The 19,376-nt window shown below is 47.0% G+C and overlaps 2 protein-coding genes across 2 annotated transcripts in view; one reads left to right on the top strand and one right to left on the bottom strand.

Annotated features, from left to right (window-relative positions):
- JAM3 (junctional adhesion molecule 3) overlaps positions 1–15,633 on the top strand; it is a 73,399-nt gene extending 57,766 nt beyond the window's left edge. The window contains exons 2-9 of the mRNA XM_010362037.2: positions 3,781–3,846; positions 4,646–4,759; positions 8,222–8,374; positions 8,802–9,004; positions 9,948–10,047; positions 12,481–12,610; positions 12,695–12,749; positions 13,048–15,633. Of these exons, the coding sequence (XP_010360339.1) occupies positions 3,781–3,846; positions 4,646–4,759; positions 8,222–8,374; positions 8,802–9,004; positions 9,948–10,047; positions 12,481–12,610; positions 12,695–12,749; positions 13,048–13,083 (857 nt within the window). The 3' untranslated portion in view covers positions 13,084–15,633. The remainder of the gene's footprint in view (positions 1–3,780; positions 3,847–4,645; positions 4,760–8,221; positions 8,375–8,801; positions 9,005–9,947; positions 10,048–12,480; positions 12,611–12,694; positions 12,750–13,047) is intronic.
- A 683-nt stretch (positions 15,634–16,316) lies between these two features.
- The window catches only part of NCAPD3 (non-SMC condensin II complex subunit D3), a 67,117-nt gene continuing 64,057 nt past the window's right edge, over positions 16,317–19,376 (bottom strand). Inside the window, exons 33-35 of the mRNA XM_010362039.2 lie at positions 17,186–17,260; positions 17,037–17,097; positions 16,317–16,949 (exon numbers count right to left, since the gene is read on the bottom strand). Coding sequence (XP_010360341.2) covers positions 16,841–16,949; positions 17,037–17,097; positions 17,186–17,260 — 245 coding nt within the window. The 3' untranslated portion in view covers positions 16,317–16,840. The remainder of the gene's footprint in view (positions 16,950–17,036; positions 17,098–17,185; positions 17,261–19,376) is intronic.

Genomic DNA, 19,376 nt, shown 5'->3' with positions numbered 1-19,376 from the left:
AGCTCATTTCTGTATTTGACTTAATATAAGGGTCTGACTTCATCGTTTTGCGTGTGGATATCCAGTTTTCCCAGCACCATTGTTGGAAAGGTTGTCCTTTCTTCATTAAATGATTTTGGCATCTTTGTGGAAAATCGTTTGATCATATATGCAAGGATTTATTTCTGGGCTATTCTTTTCCTTTGATCTGCATGTCTGTCTTTATGCTGTGGGGGGACCCCACACTGTTTTAATCACTCTAGCTTTGTAGTAAGTTTTGCAATCAAACATTGAAATATAATAAAGATGAATAAATATGTTTTTTTTTTAAATCCTAAAATGTTAGCTCCATGAGAGCACAGATTTTTATCTATCCTTTTTTTTTTTTTTTTGTAATGGAGTCTCATTCTGTCGCCCAGGCTGGAGTGCAGTGGCCTGATCTCAGCTCACTGTAACCCCCACCTCCTGGGTTCAAGTGATTCTCCTGTCTCAACCTACTGAGTAGCTGGGATTACAGGCATGTGCCACCATGCCTGGCTAATAGATTTTTATATATCTTATTCATGTATTAGCCCTAATATCTAGACAGGTATCTAGTACATAATAAGAGATAAATAAAAACTGTTGAACGGCCAGGCGTAGTGGCTCACCCCTGTAATCTCAGCACTTTGGGAGGCCGAGGCGGAGAGATCACCTGAGGTCAGGAGTTTGAGACCAGTCTGGCCAACGTGGTGAAACCCTGTCTCTACTAAAAATGCAAGAATTAGCCAGGTGTAGTGGCAGGCACCTGTAATCCCAGCTACTTGGGAGGCTGAGACAGGAGAATTGCTTGAACCTGGGAGGCGGAGGTTGCATTGAGCCGAGATCGCACCATTGCACTCCAGCCTGGGTGGCAAGAGTGAAACTCTGTCTCAAAAAACAAAACAAAAACTGCTGAATGAATGGAATTTCCCAGAGAGCTTAGAGTATGATGGACAGGCCAAAATAGACAGGAAATTGAATAGGAATAACAGCATTTGACAAATTGGCAGTTTTCCTTTTTCCTCCTCCCAAAAAACCCTTTGCTCAATCTTAAATAATGTAACTTCAGTATGAGTATTCCTGTAGCACTGGATTCAATGTGTGCACAATTAAACTTCAGCAGCCACCGCTGCAAGCGGGCTCCCAGAACCCATCTCCTTAGTAGTTCTGTCAGAATCTTATCCCCAGGCATCGGGCAGGATTCTGGATGAGTTACTTACGATGTCTTCACGGGTTAGATTTGTGCCTTCCAATCCTCACACTACCATTCTTTTATACAGTTCCTACTACATTTTAAAGTGGCACCTTGGTCTATTGGGGATGGGCAAGAAAGGAGTTCTAGAGTATTAGTAAAGTTAAGGATTATTTGGAAATAGAAGGATAATTCTGAGGAAGGACTCTCAGCGTGGGACCTTATTTGATGTAGTGCCCAGCTATTGCAGATAGTCATTTAAGCTAGAACTTTACGTGATTTGTAGTGATCCTCTGCTCTGGAGTCTTCCTGGGACATACTGCCTTCTAGGATTGGTATAAAAAGCTACCTGTATTTAAGTCTCATGTGTAGTTCAGAAAAATAAAATACAAAGCTGCTTGTGAAACTTATCTAGGATAGTTGAGCAAGAGAGTGGTCAGGCCAAGGCTTCATTAAGAAATATAAAGCAGGCCGGGCGCGGTGGCTCACGCCTGTAATCCCAGCACTTTGGGAGGCCAAGGCGGGCAGATCATGAGCTCAGGAGATCGAGACCATCCTGGCTAACACAGTGAAACCCCGTCTCTACTAAAAATACAAAAAATTAGCTGGGCATGGTGGCAGGCGCCTGTAGTCCCAGCTACTCAGGAGGCTGAGACAGGAGAATGGCGTGAACCCGGGAGGTGGAGCTTGCAGTGAGCCGAGATGGCGCCACTGCACTCCAGCCTGGGCAACAGAGCGAGACTCCGTCTCAAAAAAAAAAAAGAAAAAGTATAAAACATTCATTTCTTTGCCGTAATGCTGAGGGATAAAAGAAGTGACGATTGCCATTATTTAGCTTCTTTGAGGTTGTAAGAAACAAATTGGTTTAGTTTACCTTCCAAGTTTATTATAAAGATACATATCTCAGTTGGCCTTCATGAAAATTAAACATCATTTACCTTTTATGTCCTCTAGTTCACCTGTTGTTATCAACTCTAGTATTTCCAGCATTTTGACCAATCAGCCTGTATCTCCTTATAGTGTACTTCTATTTCTCTAGACTAAGCTCTCCCATTTTCTTACTTCTCTTGGCTTCATACTTCTTAAGAGAAAAGATGTGATTGAGGTGTCCAGTTATTATCCAGGTGAGCAGTGCTCTCGTGACTCACCTTTCAGTCCCCTGATGGTCTTTGGGCCAGAGCTGATCTCTGGTCATAGTCCCTTGTAGCCAGTGTCGGTGTCTCATCTAAGTTACGGTGATCATACTGAAGAAATGTTTATGGTCACTTTCCTTAGAAGAAACTTGTGTGGCCTTGGTAGAGACGCAGAGCCTCATATATCATTCTTTAGTGATGCATCACTGGGAGCTTTCATTTTGAAGAAGTAGAAAGGGCTGCACGTGCACGGGATGTATTTCTGGCTTCCAGAGGGAGTAGCCGTGGTTATCCAAACAAAATAAAATTATCTGCACTTGTTCTTTGTTCTATAACCTTTTGTAGAAGTGTTTTAGGAACCAATAGCAATTCAGGTATATTATACTTCTGTTTTCCATCCCTCTTTATTGGATTATTCTTTAGGGCTTTTGCTAGAATTAGTGAAATCTGACTATTGAGAAAGAAAAGATCCATGTAGCTGGGCCGTTAAAGAAGATAAAGGAAAAGAATGGGCTGCGTGAGGCTGCCCAATATGCAAGGAGTTAAAGCAGCTTGGAGCAGAGTTGCGCTGTCCATTTTCTTTAGCGGTTATCATAAGCCGGGACCCAGAGGCCTTCCTAGGGGTGTTCTGTATGATGTCCTTCTTCGGGGATGGCATATTTTATTAGGGGCGTGACAGCTGAAGAATAATATTTTGTAGGTGGTCTATGTACCTACTTGATCTTCTCTCCAAGATTAGTTGAGAAATTTTGAGACTGTGGTAAACAGGTTTCTGATTACCCGTAAGGAATCAGATGCTAGTTTTGAAAGGGATTGCCATGCAAGTAGCTATCTTGCTTTCATCACTGATATGAACTTAGCTTCATGAAAATTACCGTGTTATATTATTATTTTTCTGATTTCAACAAAGATCGGTGAAAACTTCGTGGACTGGAACCACCGGGTTGCTCATACAGCAAGGTGGACTCCTAGCTGGTTGATAACCATACCCAGAGAGTGTTGATGCCGCCCTGAAGGGGAGAGTTCCAGCCCAAGAGTCTGGACTGTATCATGTGCCACTGAGGGTGCCTGTGCAGCACTGGAAGCCTGGGAAGAGGGGAGGATGGAGGGAGGAAGGGCAGAAGGCCCAGGCAGGTCTGGGTGAGAGGTGTCGAAGGGTCAATAGGACATGCTTAGACAAAAGGCTTTAAAGCTCTGAGGGCTTTGTTCTGGGACTAAAAAGGAGAAGGAATTCTTAGAACTCTTCTCTTTCCCTTGGTTCCTTCCAGTGAAGGTCAGATTTGAGAGAGAAAGCAGTTAACTTGGCTTACCTAAGAGACTTTATTGTGGAATATTTTTCCATCCTCTGTGGTTAGTAACCATAGCCTACAGAGACAGGAAAACCTGACCTCAGTGCAAGGTTTCTCTGCTGTTTGAGATACATTGTCTCTGATTTTACGTTTCTTTCTCCTTCAGGCTGCCTGATAGGGGCTGTAAATCTCAAATCCAGCAATCGAACCCCAGTGGTACAGGAATTTGAAAGTAAGTACAAAGGAAATGCCTCGGATAATGGGCACCATCTACTGGACATTTGGTGTCTTGCAGCCAACTCAGGACACATCCGTCTCTGCAGTGTGCCAAGGAGATGTTGGAGGTGGGCTGCTCTGCGGGGCACAGGCCCCTGAAGCATGGTATCAGCAGGCCGGCAGGGAGCCCTGTGCGGTTTTCCATCAGCTGGCATCGCACTCCTGCCTGGCTTTGTGATCACACAACAAAGAAATTTCTTTCTTTCTTTCCTTTTTTTTTTTTTTTTTTTTTTTGAGATGGAGTCTCGCTCTTGTTGCCCAGGCTGGAGTGCAGTGGCGCAATCTCAGCTCATTGCAGCCTCTGCCTCCCGGGTTGAAGCGATTCTCCTGCCTCAGCCTCCTGAGTAGCTGGGATTACAAGTACCAGCCACCACCCTCAGCTGATTTTTGTGTGGGGTTTTGCCATGTTTGGCCTGGCTGGTCTCAAACTCCTGACCTCAGGTGATCTGCCCTCCTCGGCCTCCCAAGTACTAAGATTACAGGTGTGAGCCACCGCGCCTGGCCAAGAAATTTCTTATATACAAGCAGGGTGTTTAAGGGAGGGGGTACACTATGTAGTAAAATCCTTGCCAATTATCTTTATTTTCTGGCAAAAACTCATCCTTTCTCAAAGACTCTTGGAGTATGGAATTGGCTAGGTTTTTAATCTGCATGAAAGGCCTCTTGAATTAGAGATAGCTTGCAGGGTCTGGGTGCAGCTGAACCTAAAAGCACTCCACATTCACTGAGAGTTCTTTTTTTTCTTTGCTTGTTAGGTGTGGAACTGTCTTGCATCATTACAGATTCGCAGACAAGTGACCCCAGGATCGAATGGAAGAAAATTCAAGATGACCAAACCACATATGTGTTTTTTGACAACAAAATTCAGGGTATGATCCTGTAGTCGTCCTGCCTGTTGACCTTTCCTCTGCCCATAGACCTGGGTGTGCACTCTTGGCCAGAAACTTACCTCAGACTGGTAACCTGCATCTGTAGCTAGGACTGAGTTTTTTATTTTTTATTTATTTACTTTTTAAGATTTATAATTATGGAAAATTTCAAACACATGCAAAAGTAATGCAAGTGGCATATCAAGCCTCCCTGTACCTGTCACCCAGCATCTGCAAGTGCAGTTCATTAGCTAGGATCTTAATCTGCTCACAGCCCCATCTCTTTGGGGAATCAAAGTGAGCATTTCCTAGGCCATCTTCTCATGATTCTCATGTGTGTGATGTAAGTGAGTGAACGACAAAGGACCGTATGTTTCAGCAAGGGCACGGCACAAATTGACTGAGCCACCCACTGTGTTTCAGGCTTGGTGTTGGGGTTGCCGATGGGGAGAAAGCACGGGGTACCCTGAAGTGACATCCTCCCAGGTGGGAGGCTGGTGGTCAGGGAAGGCTCCCCAAAGTGGCCTCTCTGGGTGCGGTGTGAAGGGTGGCTGGTTAGCAGGCAAGATGGTGTGGAGAGAGGTGGTCAGGAGAGAATGCTGTGTATGAAGATGCAGAAGCAACAGACAGACTGACTGATGGGAAAGACTGCAAGTTCCCCACTGTTGCCGGTACATGGACAGGGAGAGAGGGAGGAGAGGGGTTGGAGAGGTCACCTGGCCAGGCAGACTGCACTGACTGCCAGGCGAGCATGGGCAGTATCTGAGGGGAAATGCCATGGCTGCATCTACGTTTCAGAAGACGGAAGTGGCTGCTGTAGAGAAGAGATTGGAGGCAGCACCACTCAGAGCAGAGGCCCAAGTCAGAGGCCTTCTGCTGAGTCCAGGAGAGGGCTGGCGGGGGGCCCAAGCTGGGGTGCAGGCAGGGAAAGAGACTCGAGGGGGGCCTGCTGGGGCTTCGCTGTGCCAAGCGGCACAGAGGGAGGCAGGGAGGTGGCTGGAGAGGAGGATGACACCTTTTTTCTGACAGGAGGGCGGGAGCCGCAGGAGGTACACATGCAGGCTTGTGCATCGGTCGGAGCCTGTGGAGTTCTCAGAGAAGTTGAGAGTTGAGAGGGGTTTGTGGAAATTGCTCCAACACAGTCTTGCTTTGGGTTCTCAGTGTTGTCAGGAGCCTGAGTCTCCTCAGAAGAGTTTTGCCTCCCACTCACATGAAGTCCCTCCTTTGCCTCTTATTTTTGGAGTGATGGAAATGTTCTTCTCAGAACACAGATCTGTTTTCTTTGGCTACTCAGGCTGACCCTGCTAAACCCTGAGCATGTAGTTTAGAGCATCAGAGGAACCAGGTGAGAAATTGTTTAAAGAACTTTCTGTTTCTGGGGATTAAACGTTTTGGTCTTAGCTACAGGGACGGGGAGGCCGAGGGAGACTTTCCCGTACCGAATGCAGGGACTAGGGGAGGATGCAGCTCTGCTTGGCCTCTTGCCTCCCTCAGTGCGGGCCTGCACCAAAAGCACCCTGGTGGGGTTTATCTACTCTTTTCTCACATGGCAGCAGTTCGAATCCTCCACTAATGGGTGACTGTATAACAAAGTTTCTTATTAGAAAATGTTCATACCGATGTCTGTGCTGCGTCGGAAGCATCTTTAGTGGCTGTTTGTCGTGTATTGTGGCAAGAGCCCTTCGTGTCCTTGTCAGCGGTTGTCAGGGCCAGTGGTAAGTAGCTGCTACTCTTCTGCGTCGTGTTTTCCTAACTCCTTCCCCTATTTGTTGTTTTCCAGGTACTTCCTGCTTCTTTGAAAAGTGCTGTTATGTCTTATGTTTAAAATCTTTTTTTCTTGAGCTATAATTCATACTGCATAGGTCTCATCCTTTTAAAGTATACAATTCAGGGGTTTTTAGTATATTCACATAGTTGTGCAACCATCACCACTATCAAATTCCAGAACATTTTCATCATCCCACAAAGAAACCCCATACCCAGCAGCAGTCAGTCCTCCTCCCGCATCCCTGGCAGCTCTGATTCCACTTTGTGTGTCTGTGGATTTGCCTATTCTGGACACTTCATAGAAACTCTAGTCTTCCGTGGCTGACTTCTTTCACTCAGCATCATGTTTTCAAGGTTCACCTGTGTTGTAGCGTGTGCCAGTACTTCATTTCTTTTCATGGCTGAATAATGTTCCATTGTAGACATACAACATTATTTTATCCATTCTATTGATGGATAAAAAAAATGGGTTGTTTCCACTTGTTGGCTATTATCAGTAATGCTGCTATCAATATTTGTTTACAGGTTTTTGTGTGAACCTAAGTTTTCATTTCTCTGGGATAAACAACCAAGAGTACAATTGCTGGGTCTTACAGTAGTTGCATGTTTAGTTTTTTAAAAAACTGACAGTGTTTTTCAAAGCTGCTTTATGATTTTACATTCCTACCAGCAGTGTATTTTCCCACATCCTCACCAACACTTGTTACTGTCTGACTGTTTAAGTTCTAACCATCTTAGTGGATCTGAAGTGGCGTCTTGTGGATTTGATTTGCATTTTCTGGTAACTAATGATGTTGAGGGTCTTATTTGTGTATTTTCTTTGGAGAAAGGTCTGTTCAAATTTATGTCCATTTAAAAAGATTTTTTTTTCTAGAAACAGGATCTCACTGCATTGCACAGGCTGGACATGAATTCCCAGGCTCAAATAATCCTCCCACCTCAGCCTTCTGAGTAGCTGAGACTACATGTGTGCACCGCTGCACCCACCTTTATGTCCAGTTTTTAAATTAAGTTGTCTGCTTATTACTGAAGTGTCAATTCTTTCTTTATGCTGGATGCTAGGCTGGATGTATGATTTGCAGATGTTTCTCCCATTGGGTGGATTGTGTTTTCACCTGCCTTTGTCCTTTGCATTTGATGAAGTCTGGCATCGCCGTTTTCAGTGCTTGTGCTTTTGGTGTCATATCTAAGAAACCACTGCCCAATCCAAGGTCATGAGGGATTTATGCTTCTGCATTTTTCTAAGAGTTTTATAGTTTTAACTCCTATGTTAGGTCTTCGTCGTATATGGAGTGAGAGAGAGGTTCAACTTGATGTGTTTGCAAGTGGCTATCAAGTTATCTCAGCATCATTTATGGAACACTGGTTGTTTTTCTAGTGCTGTTTTTTTTTCTGTTCATGGGCAGTCCTTCCTGGAAATGAGGAGGAGGAGGTGAAGTTCCTGGCTTTAATGACAGAGACACATGGTAATGAGTGCGTCTTGCACACCAGGAACAATTTTTGGTGTTTAGGTTACAGGTAGGAATAGGTCATGGTTCCTGTCCTTAGAGAGTTCACTTCTGTACTCCGGAATAAAAATAAAAATGGATCCGCAGTCTTCCTTGCTGTGGCATCCAGTGCTGGTCCCAGAAACCACCCTCTTCAAGTGGCTGATTTCTTTCAAGAGTTTTTTAGTGCCTCATGTGTTTTCTGTAGGAGACTTGGCAGGTCGTGCAGAAATACTGGGGAAGACATCCCTGAAGATCTGGAATGTGACACGGAGAGACTCAGCCCTTTATCGCTGTGAGGTCGTTGCTCGAAATGACCGCAAGGAAATTGATGAGATTGTGATCGAGTTAACTGTGCAAGGTAGGAGCTCATGCGAAGGTGAGACATTGCCGCATGTTCAGGCCTCACGAGTCCGTAGCCGTAGAACGCATGAGGTCAGGTAGCGTCTCGGTTTCTTTCCTTCCAGAACCGTGTCCCTGAGGGCTTCACATGGCTTAGGGAGGGGAGAACTGTTGAGAGCCGAGACTGCCTGAGTTGGGGGTAGAAGGTGAGAAGGGAAGTGAAGTTCCTGTCACTTCCTTCCACCAGCTGGAGAAGGCACTTGAACATACAGGAGGGTGGGATGCAGTGGTGGCCTGTCAGTCTGCAGTTGTGATCCTGGGAATAGCAGTGGCGCAGGAACCCCTCAACTGGCTCTCTTGTCTTCGGAGCTGATTTCTTGTGGGCTTTAATAAGAATAGAGCCCTGTTGCTGAGATCTTCACCACCACCCCCTTCTTTTCCTACAGTGAAGCCAGTGACCCCCGTCTGTAGAGTGCCGAAGGCTGTACCAGTAGGCAAGATGGCAACGCTGTACTGCCAGGAGAGTGAGGGCCACCCCCGGCCTCACTACAGCTGGTATCGCAATGATGTGCCACTGCCCACGGATTCCAGAGCCAATCCCAGATTTCGCAATTCTTCTTTCCACTTAAACTCTGAAACAGGCACTCTGGTAAGATCTCTTCTAAGAGGTGAGAATGGAGATGTCTTTGTTGGGGCAAGAGATGCTTATTGTGAAAATAATAATTATTAGGAGAGATATTGAAACTTCTTGATAAGACAGGTGCTAAAAATCTAGAATGTTAGGGATTCTACAGGAAAAATGACCCTTCTTCCTTTTATAAACAAGTACATTCTTAGGGGGTAAGAGAAAGAAACCATAGATTGAGACTGAAGAGGGATATTAAGCCAACGTTACTAGGGCCCTGATCGGATAATTAACTGTAAAAGTCATTAGACAATCGGGGAAATTCGATTACTAGCAGGTCTTTGATGATCTATTAAGCAGTTATTAATTGAGGCATGACAAAGGTGCTGTGGTCATGATTGTTCACAGTCTTCTAGAGATTCTGAAGTGTTTATGGATGAAAGGGGTTTGGAATTTGTTTCAAAATAACCCAGCGGTGGTGGTGGGAGGTGGGGGAGGAGAGAAAACAGATCGGTCATGCACTAGAGCACAAAGTACAAACCACACCAGGCTTTACTGTGCATGTAGTTCTCTCTTGGGAGGTACCTTCTGGTCTGTGGACTATCCAGCTCCACGCAGTCATCAGACAGATTATAATAGGGTCCTCTGTGTTCATTTTGCCAAAATGTTGCCCAAGGAGCAGTCACCATTGAAGAGCCCCTTTACCAGAATAAAAGCAAGGCTCCACCTCACATTTTGGATGTTGCCGTGCTTTGGTGCCTCCAGTCCCAAGGGGATTGGTTGTTGGGGCGCTCTCAGGCAGGTGTCCAGGAGTGGGTCAGGGAGGAACATGCACAGTGCTGGGGAAGCCACGGGGAAGCCGAAAGCAAGCGAGCAGGTGTTGACCTAGTTCTGCACCCAGCTGGATGTGCTCTCAAAAGTCGGCCCTGTGATTGGTCCAATTATTTACTTGTCATTCCCGAAACAGGTGTTCACTGCTGTTCACAAGGACGACTCTGGGCAGTACTACTGCATTGCTTCCAATGACGCAGGCTCAGCCAGGTGTGAGGAGCAGGAGATGGAAGTCTGTGAGTTTCTTTTTTGAAAAGGTTTCATCACAAGACTGGGAAGTGAATAGAACATTTTAATTTAGTATTATACCATCAGCTTAGAGAACTCTTCTGCCATGGGTTAGCTTTCTTCTGGAGCCGACTAGATCCACCAGAACCCACTGGACAGCGAAGGGAAGGCTGAGAAAACCGAGTCCAGATAAGCAGGTCCTCAAAACAAAACCTTCTGGGATCTGCTGGTACTGGGAACGTGGCCAGCCTTGTAACTTTCACTGCGAGTTTAGTAAACTCCATTCTTTGGTAATTGATAGAATTATTAAAATGTAAGGTGGTGTCAGGTCTCCAGAAATTTATCCAGTTACAACCATTTTGTAGAAAACTGACAGAGTTTTAGCCCTAATAATTTTACCTGCAGACAAAGCTTTAGCCCTTAGAGTAATATTATCTCAGGGCTCTGGTTCCCCTAAAGGAGGGGTATTGAGGGGAGGATGGGGGCAGATAGGATGGGTCCAAATCACTTGGGGAGCTTTTTTTTTTCCTTAAAACAACAACAGCAGCAGCAACAAAACCACTCCAGCCTGGGTGACAGAGTGAGACTCTGTCCCCCTCAAAAAAGACAGAGAGACAGGGTCTTGCTTGGTTGCCCAGGCTGGAGTGCAGTGGTGTAATCACAGGTCACTGCATCCTCAAACCCAGATTTTAAGCCATCCTCCCACCTCAGTCTCCTGAGTAGCTGGGACAACACACACACACCACCAAGCTCAGCTAATTTTGTTTTTTGTAAATACAGGGTCTCACTGTTGCCCAGGCTGGTCTCAAACTCGTGGCCTCAAGCAGTCCTCCTGCCTCAGCCTCCACAAGTGCTGGGAACCACAGGCATGAGCCACTGTGCCTAGCCAGGAGCGTTTTTTAAATCTCTTCCTCCTCCCTATTTGGAGCTACCCTCAGAGCAGCGTTTTCCAAAACTGTTTCACGTACAGATCGAGCCCGCCTCAGACCTATGCTAGAAATCTGTGTGTAAGACAAGCATTCCGAACGATTCTCGCATCTGTCACGTTTGAGAAACTCTGCTTTAGGGTTGTTTTCTCCTACAGTTTTGCCCCAGACCTATTTTAGCCTATTGACTTTCTATTGATGAAACTTGGGAATTGACATTTTAATATCAAAATTGCATGGCCAGGCGCAGTGGCTCACACCTATAATCCTAGCACTTGGGGAGGCTGAGGCAGGTGGATCACCTGAGGTCAGGAGTTCGAGACCAGCCTGGCCAACATGGCAAAACTCTGTCTCTACTGAAAATACAAAAATTAGCCTGGTGTGGTGGCAGGCGCCTGTAATCCCAGTAACTTGGGAGGCTGAGGCAGGAGAATCCCTTGAATCCAGGAGGCAGAGGTTGCAGTGAGCCAAGATCGCACCACTGCACACCAGCCTGGGCGACGGAGCGAGACTCTGTCTCAAAAAAAAAAAAAAAAAAAAAAAAAAATCACAATCTTGGCTCACTGCAAGCTCTGCCTCCCGGGTTCACACCATTCTCCTGCCTCAGTCTCCCGAGTAGCTGGGACTATAGGCGCCGCCACCTTGCCCGGCTAATTTTTTGTATTTTTAGTAGAGACGGGGTTTCACCGTGTTAGCCAGGATGGTCTCGATCTCCTGACCTCGTGATCCGCCCGCCTCAGCCTCCCAAAGTGCTGGGATTATAGGCGTGAGCCACCGCGCCCAGCCTGCAAATTGATTTTTAAGTGTACACTCATAGTTGAGAACCAATACACTAGGATAAAGGAGATTTTTTAAAACTTCCAAGTTACTTGGCTCTTGTTGATACATTCCCTGCAGTTTTCCATGTGTTGCTTGCTTGAAGGAAAACGACTGCCAGAGCCCCATGTGAAGGTGACCCAGAGCCTTTGCTGAGTGTGCAGATGTGAGAAAGGGGTCCAGGGGTCTCCTCAGAGGCCGTATACATCGGAGGTCAGGCAGCCGGCAGAGGCAGAGCTCTAGTTCTTAGCTAGGATTCTTTCCTTTTAAGTAAGACTTGAAACTAACTTTCTTCCCCACAGCAGTCCACAACAGAGAGGCCCTGGAAATTAGGGATTCTTTTCTTCCTTGGGATCCTGGCCCCTATCTTGTCCTCATAACCATCTCCCCCATAAGTAATCTCAGGCATTCAGCCAGAGGATTTTTAAGCCTACAGTGCCAAGCCCACTTGAATACAGCTTTCAGTGTAACTGCATTTCAGCTGTAGAAGTCTCCGTACTTTTCACATGTGAAGTTAGGAGTTACGGTGTCCTATATGTTCTAGGCTAGAAAGATTAAGTTCTCTCTTCTAGCTGGGGAAGGCCTGGGGGGCAGGGGGCAAGTGGGTTTGGGGTGAAGGAAGGAGGCACAGCAGGGTCAGGGCCTTTTTAAAGAACAGGTAGTGTGTCTCATGGCTTTTCCCAAACCTCCTTTCTTCAGATGACCTGAACATTGGTGGAATTATTGGGGGGATTCTGGTTGTCCTTGCTGTACTGGCCCTGATCACGTTGGGCATCTGCTGTGCATACAGACGTGGCTACTTCATCAACAATAAACAGGATGGAGAAAGGTGAGCCTGCCTTATGTGAAAAAAGGGAAGTTCAAGCTGGCGATAATATAACAACCCTGTTGCTAAACTGCTCTCTCCTCACAGTTACAAGAACCCAGGGAAACCAGATGGAGTCAACTACATCCGCACTGACGAGGAGGTAATCACTGAGTAAACCTGGAAATCTAGGTGTACCCAGCAGGGAAAACAACACTCCTCCTTGGAAACCACACAGGTCTCCTAGGAAGATTTCTGAGTGATTGTGTAGCTCCTGAGCTCCTCGGCCCCTGCACAGTCACACACACACACAGATGGGATTTGTGCTTTGCAGGTGCTAGTGATGGTACTTTTTAAGAATGATGATTTGAATTGTATTTCGCCCATGTTAGACTTACTCAGTGTTTTCCCTTCTTGCCACCAGGCCCCTTGATGGCTTTAACTGTGTGTTGGCTTTGCAGGGCGACTTCAGACACAAGTCATCGTTTGTGATCTGAGACCTGCAGTGTGCCTGAGCGCGCACAGAGTGCACGTGCACATACCTCTACTAGAAACTCCTGTTGAGGCAGCGAGAGCTGATGCACTTGGACAGAGCTAGACACTCATTCAGAAGCTTTTTGTTTTGGCCAAAGTTGACCACTACTCTTCTTACTCTAACAAGCCACATGAATAAAAGAATTTTCCTCAAGATGGACCCAGTAAATACGACCACAAGGAAGAGAAACTGGGTGCGTTCACCGAGTTGGGTTCCCAGTCTGTTTCTGGCCTGATTCCCACACGAGCATTAGGGTGATCTTAAAGAGCTTGCTCACGTCGGTGCCCCTGTGCTGGGCCCTGTGAAGTCCGCGTGTTTACCACTGGTCGTTCAGCAGCCAGGACAGCACCCTGTGAGACGGCGAGGGGGCCGTGCAGCACCAGCAGCGCATCCCGGCGGGCACCCAGAACAGGCTTCGTATGCAGCAGCCTCTTCATCGGCCCGCAGACACCACTGCAGCCTCTTCTCAAAGGCTCTGCTGATCGGTGTCGCAGTGTCCACTGTGGAGAAGCCTTTCGGATCCGCATTTTGTAAAAACCACCGAAGTCAGGGAGGCAGATTGGTTGCTGGAAGAGGGATCTTGCCTGAGGAACCCTGCTTGTCCAACAGGGCATCAGGATTTAAGGAAAACCTTCGTCTTAGGCTGAGTCTGAAATGGTACTGAAATATGCTTTTCTATGGGTCTTATTTTATAAAATTTTGCATCTAAATTTTTGCTAAGGATGTATTTTGATTATTGAAAAGAAAATTTCTATTTAAACTGTAAATATATTGTCATACAATGTTAAATAACCTATTTTTTTAAAAAAAGTTCAGCTTAAGGTAGAAGTTCCAAGCTACTAGTGTTAAATTGGAAAATATCAATAATTAAGAGTATTTTACCCAAGGAATCCTCATGGAAGCTTCCTGCGACGCTCCTTTTCTTGCACAAGTTTTAGCCTTTCCCACAAGGGAACTTTTGCTGTCTACACGTCAGGCCGTAGTTGCTTAGGAAACCTTTAAAAATTCCAGCTGAGCAATGTTGAAATCAGTTCGCATCTCTTCAAAAGAAACCTCTCAGGTTAGCTCTGAACTGCCTCTTCCTGAGATGACTAGGGCAGTCTGTACCCAGAGGCCACCCAGAAGTCCTCAGATGTGCAGACAGACGCCAGTCAGCTCCTGGGGTTGCGCCAGGCACCCCCGCTCTAGCTCAGTTTTGCCTCGCTGTCTGCCAGGAGGCCCCGCCATCATTGGGCCCTGGCAGTGGCTGTGCCCCAGTGAACTTGACTCACATGGCCCTTGCTTCATCCAGCACAGCTCTAAGGTGGGCACTCCAGGGACACTGGTGTCTTCCACGTTGTGTCCCAGCTTTGGGCTCCCGTAACAGACCTTTTTGGTTATGGATGGCTCACAAAATAGAGCCCCCCACTGCTATTTTTTTTTTAAGTTTGTTTAATTATTTGTTAAGACTGTCTAAGGCCAAAGGCAATTGTGAAATCAAGTCTGTCAAGTACAATAATATTTTTAAAAGAACATGGATCCCACTGTTCCTCTTTGCCACAGAGAAAGCACCCAGATGCCACAGGTTCTGTCTCATTTCAAAACAAACCATTATGGAGTGGCAGCCAGTCCAGCCTTTTGAAGAATGTCAGGTGGAGCAGCCAGGTGAAAGGCCTGGCGGGGAGGAAAGTGAAATGCCTGAATCAAAAGCAGTTTTCTAATTTTTGACTTTAAAATTTTCATCTGCCAGAGACACTGCTCCCATTTGTGGGGGGACATTAGAAACATCACTCAGAAGCCTGTGTTCAAGAGCAGGTGTTCTCAGCCGCCTACGCCCTGCCATGCTGGGCTCAGGACTGAAGTGCTCTAAAGCAAGGAGCTGCTCAGAAGGAGCTCCACTGTGTGCCTGAAGAGTGGCTCTCACTAGTCACCTTGTCTTTCAGCTTCCAGTGTCTTGAGTTTTTTATACTTTGACAGCTTTTAATTGCATACATGAGACTGTGTTGAAGTCTTTTTCAGTTATGTGAAACACTCAGCTGCAGGCCGCCTGGCAGAGGCAGGAAATGCTCCAAGAGTGGCTCAGTGCTCCCTGCTGTCTTCTGCATGGCATCCTGGATACTGAGCGTGCGAGTTCCCGCCATCATTGCCACCTTGGTAGACAGGGATGGCTCCCCACCCTCAGCGCTGGGGAATGACGCTCCAGCCTCTTTCTTGGTTGTCATAGTGATAGGGTAGCCGTACTGCCCCCTCTTCTTATACCCTAAAACCTTCCACACTAGTGCCATGGGAACCAGGTCGGACAAAGTAGAGAAGTGAAAGTGGAGTCTGGGAAGTAGTTGCCTATAACTGAGACTAGACAGAAAAGGAACACTCGTGTATTTTAGGATACGAATATGACTCAAGACTCGAGGCCGATACGAGGCTGTGATTCTGCCTTTGGATGGATGTTGCTGTACATAGACATTACAGACTTGTACTAACACACCTGTAATTTGGTATTTGTTTAACCTCATTTATAAAAGCTTCAAAAAAATACCCAAACATTGCTTCATTCTTTCTTGTTTGCTCTTATGTTGGGTTTGTCTCCTCTTCCTAGCATTTCAGTGGTTAGGCGCGCGCACACTAAAAGTGCCATCACCCATCCACCAGGGGAGTCAGTGCCTGGGCAGGAGGTCAGCCTGTGTGCTCAAGAGCAGTGCTGTGCCTCTCCACCACCGAGTCCACCTGCGTTGCAGTCCCCACTTAGGATAGCAGGGGCAGAGCTCAGTGGCATCCCATCCATCCCCCAAACCAACCAATGCACATAATCACTTTGTACTTTTGCATTTGTAATACTGGGATTAAAAAACAAGCCAACTGCATTTCTTTCTGGATATTCTTCAACAAAAATCGTTAAGTTTACCCAATAGAGCGAACAGAAGAGACTCAAGCCGTTCCCCCATCATGGGAGCAGCCCTTAGCAGAGGGCTGCACAAATCGGCATCAGTGCTGCTCTGGGGGAGGCTGCAAAGCTATTTTTTCACAAGCAGCGATGCTGTTTATGTCTGTTATAGAAAGCACATGGCCTCTGCATGGGCACAGATGAACTGCCCCTCAAGACAATCATTTTTTTTCTAATAATAGGAAAGATTTGGTTTCATTCCTCTAACATGCTTTATGTAAAATTAAAATGATTACCAGTAAGCTCTTATAAAACAAACATTCTATTTACTGGAAGGCTGTATTTATGCGAAACCTTTATTACTTTTAGAAAGCTGTACACTTTTTTAAAAATTTGCAATTATAAATAGAAAAAATATTACAATCAATATTTTGTCATTACAGATGGGAAAATATGTACTATAAGGAATTAAAACAAGTTAACAGAGGCTTGATTTATATAAAAGAAAGCTAAAGTTTTAAAGTTGTGTTCCTTAAAGACCAGATTATCACTTATCTGAATGGACTTGACGCTTTCAAATGGAATAAAGTTATATTAAATAGATTAGGCTTAGGGTAAGAAAATCTAAATTTGGCACATCTCTATTTTACAGTGTTTAACCATATACATCATACAGCATAGAAAGGGCTGGCCGGCTACACGCAGGCAAGTGCCAGGCCCCTGAGGAGGAGCGCTCGTCTTCCACAGCAAGGCGCTGCCCAGGGACTGCGGGAAGCGATCCAGCTGCCTGTCCGTCCACACGGAGGACGAGACGGCTTCCTCGGGCTCCTGCCTGCCGGACACGGGTGGGACGCGCCGTTCAGTTGGCTGTTTTCAGAGGGGTCTTCCGCAGGGACCTCCTGCTGCAGGCTGGGGTGTCTTTATTCCTGGCTGGAGACCTCACATTCCACTGCTGAGGCTGGGGGGGCCTAGGGAAAGGACATACGCAGTCATTCTGGAACTCAGAAAAACCCTGGAAAAAACATCCACCTCAAAAGGAACACTGCTAAACTTACGGTTTATCAGGCAACGATAAACATAAGATGTCATTTCCTTGACTCCTGGCTTCCATTTTCTCTAAAAGGGATTTAAACAAACAAATTCAGTTTTCCCAGAACCTCAAAGGCAGCGCCTATATCAGCCCAGAAGGAAACCAAGAACTTGCCTCTGGCTGATGGAGGAGTCCGTGGTGTCCCGATGTAACTGACCCCTGCTCCAAACGTGACATCACTGATGCTCTCTGCGTAAAGGGGAGACACCACTGTGAGTGAAGGCAGAGGGGCTGCTCTAGTTGTCCGTGTGACGTCGGCACGGTGTCCACATCATGTCCCAGTGGCGGCCCTCAGACCTCCACTGGACCCTGCCCCAGGTCCTGGCAGGGATGAGGGCCCCTCCTGGGGACGCTCCTTTCTGTCCCTCTGACCGCAGCCCTCCTTAGGCGCTCGGCTGGCCCCTGGGCCTCACTGTTCACGCCTCTAGGCTTCCCTCCCACCCCATCTTCCGTGAGCACCCGTCCCAGTGACCGTGCTGTCCCACTCACTACACTTCCTACTGTGGCTCACCCAGATCCCCCGAGGACAATTCAGCTCCTTGCTTCTGCACCTCCACGCGTGCCTGTTAGTTTCCAGCCAGTGAATGGACCTTGCAAGCTGGAAATGTGCACCGTGAGCAGCTCCTCCACATGGACTCAGCAGCCAAGTCCTGTCCCTTCTACCTCCAGTCTCCACTTCATCCTGTCCCGTCGTGCCACACTGGGAGCGGCTCAGTCCGCCTCACCCCTCGCCCTTGATTTTTCATGGCACCTCCCCCCCTCCAGTTTGCCCTCAGGAACAGGTGAACACAGTTTAGAAGCAGATTCCACCGTAGCTTGGGTGTGAATTCTGGCTCGGTGTCTTACCAGCTGTGTGAGCTGCTCTGAGACCCTCAGGTTTCTTCATCTCTTAAGTGGGTATAAAAACAGCTACCGCACTGGGGGGCTGCCAGGACTACATGAGGTTATCTACACCGAGTGCTTAGCGTGGTGCTGGCTGCAAGGGCAGTGCTCAAGAGATGTTAGCAGCTACTGTCATTTATCAGCAGTATCCTCCCTGCATCACTGGAGTTATGTTTAATCAAGAAGCTGGTAAATTTACTGCCCTGCTTTAAGACACTTAGATGGCTGTGTTCCTAGGAGAGCCTAAAGTGCACCCTCAGTCTCAGCTGGTCCTAAGCTGCCTTTACAGACTTAGCTGTTATGCTGAGGTGCATGTGCCCACACACATGTCCACCCTCCTGCATCCCTTCCTCAGCAGGCCCTGTCTGCACATCATGCTCCTCTGCCCCTCCGCCCCATCTGTCTACACACGCCACCCGGTCTTGGAGGCCCGGGTGGTGCTGTACTCGGTGCCTAAGCTGCCACCAGCACGCTCCCAGGAACAGCACGGGCTGGGTGGCTGCTTGCTGATGCCACTGAGCCTGCTGCCTTTCTGCAAGCGCACGCGAGGAGGCAGCTTCAGAGCTCTCCCTGTTCTCCACATGGTGCCTTGAGTACAGACTGTGTCTTCCCATTTACATTTTAAAGCTCATCAGTGCACTGAAGCTGTGTACCTGACGGCTGCTTGAGTGTCATTAACAGACAATGGTAGAGAATTCTATCCTCATCACTGCCAGATCTGCTTACTCTGTTTCTGTGAAAGTCTCTCCTTGTACTGTCACGTGAAATTCCCTTACACACACGCTGCTCTTCCTGTTTGGAAGCCCATATGTGCTCCAGGAAATTAGTCTCCCATCTTTACAGAAGCACCGGTGTGGGACTCTGACATCCCCCATGCACTGTGCGTAGAATCAAAGGCAGCGGTGTCTGTGCCACCCGAATGATAACAGTAAGAGGGACTTGCTAAAACCCCCACAGATCTTCAGTTAAAATCCTAGCTCTGAAAATTGAGTAATTTCATTTCCATTTAGCAAAACCACTTTGAACTGGTGGCCACAGTGCCGACCTGGGTGGCGTCTTTCCTACCAGCTTTGAAGAGTTGAGACATTTCCTGACAGTCACCCCCTTCTGAACTAAAAGTTGCCAAAAGAATCTGGACGTATAAACCACAGTGAAAACAAGACTGAGTGCTTTTAAACTATCTAACAATTCTCCCAGGAAGGAGAGCTAATAGGAGACCTCCAAGCACCTCTTCCTGGTTCAGTATAAAGAGAAATGGACAGAGACTGCATCAACAGGAATATTATGTCCAAGAGCCTGGAGCAAGAACAAGTACTCTACCAACTCAATGACATGGGGGCGCCTGATTTCCAGCACAAAGCGTGGCTCCACACATGCAAATGAGGGCAGCATGCACACTCCACGCCAGGCTGCACTGTGGAGG

This window comes from Rhinopithecus roxellana, chromosome 15 (assembly GCF_007565055.1).
Source record: "Rhinopithecus roxellana isolate Shanxi Qingling chromosome 15, ASM756505v1, whole genome shotgun sequence".
In the NCBI taxonomy this organism is placed as follows: Eukaryota; Metazoa; Chordata; class Mammalia; order Primates; family Cercopithecidae; genus Rhinopithecus; species Rhinopithecus roxellana.
Note: the sequence above shows the minus strand (reverse complement) of the source record. Positions and strands in the feature narration are given on the sequence as shown.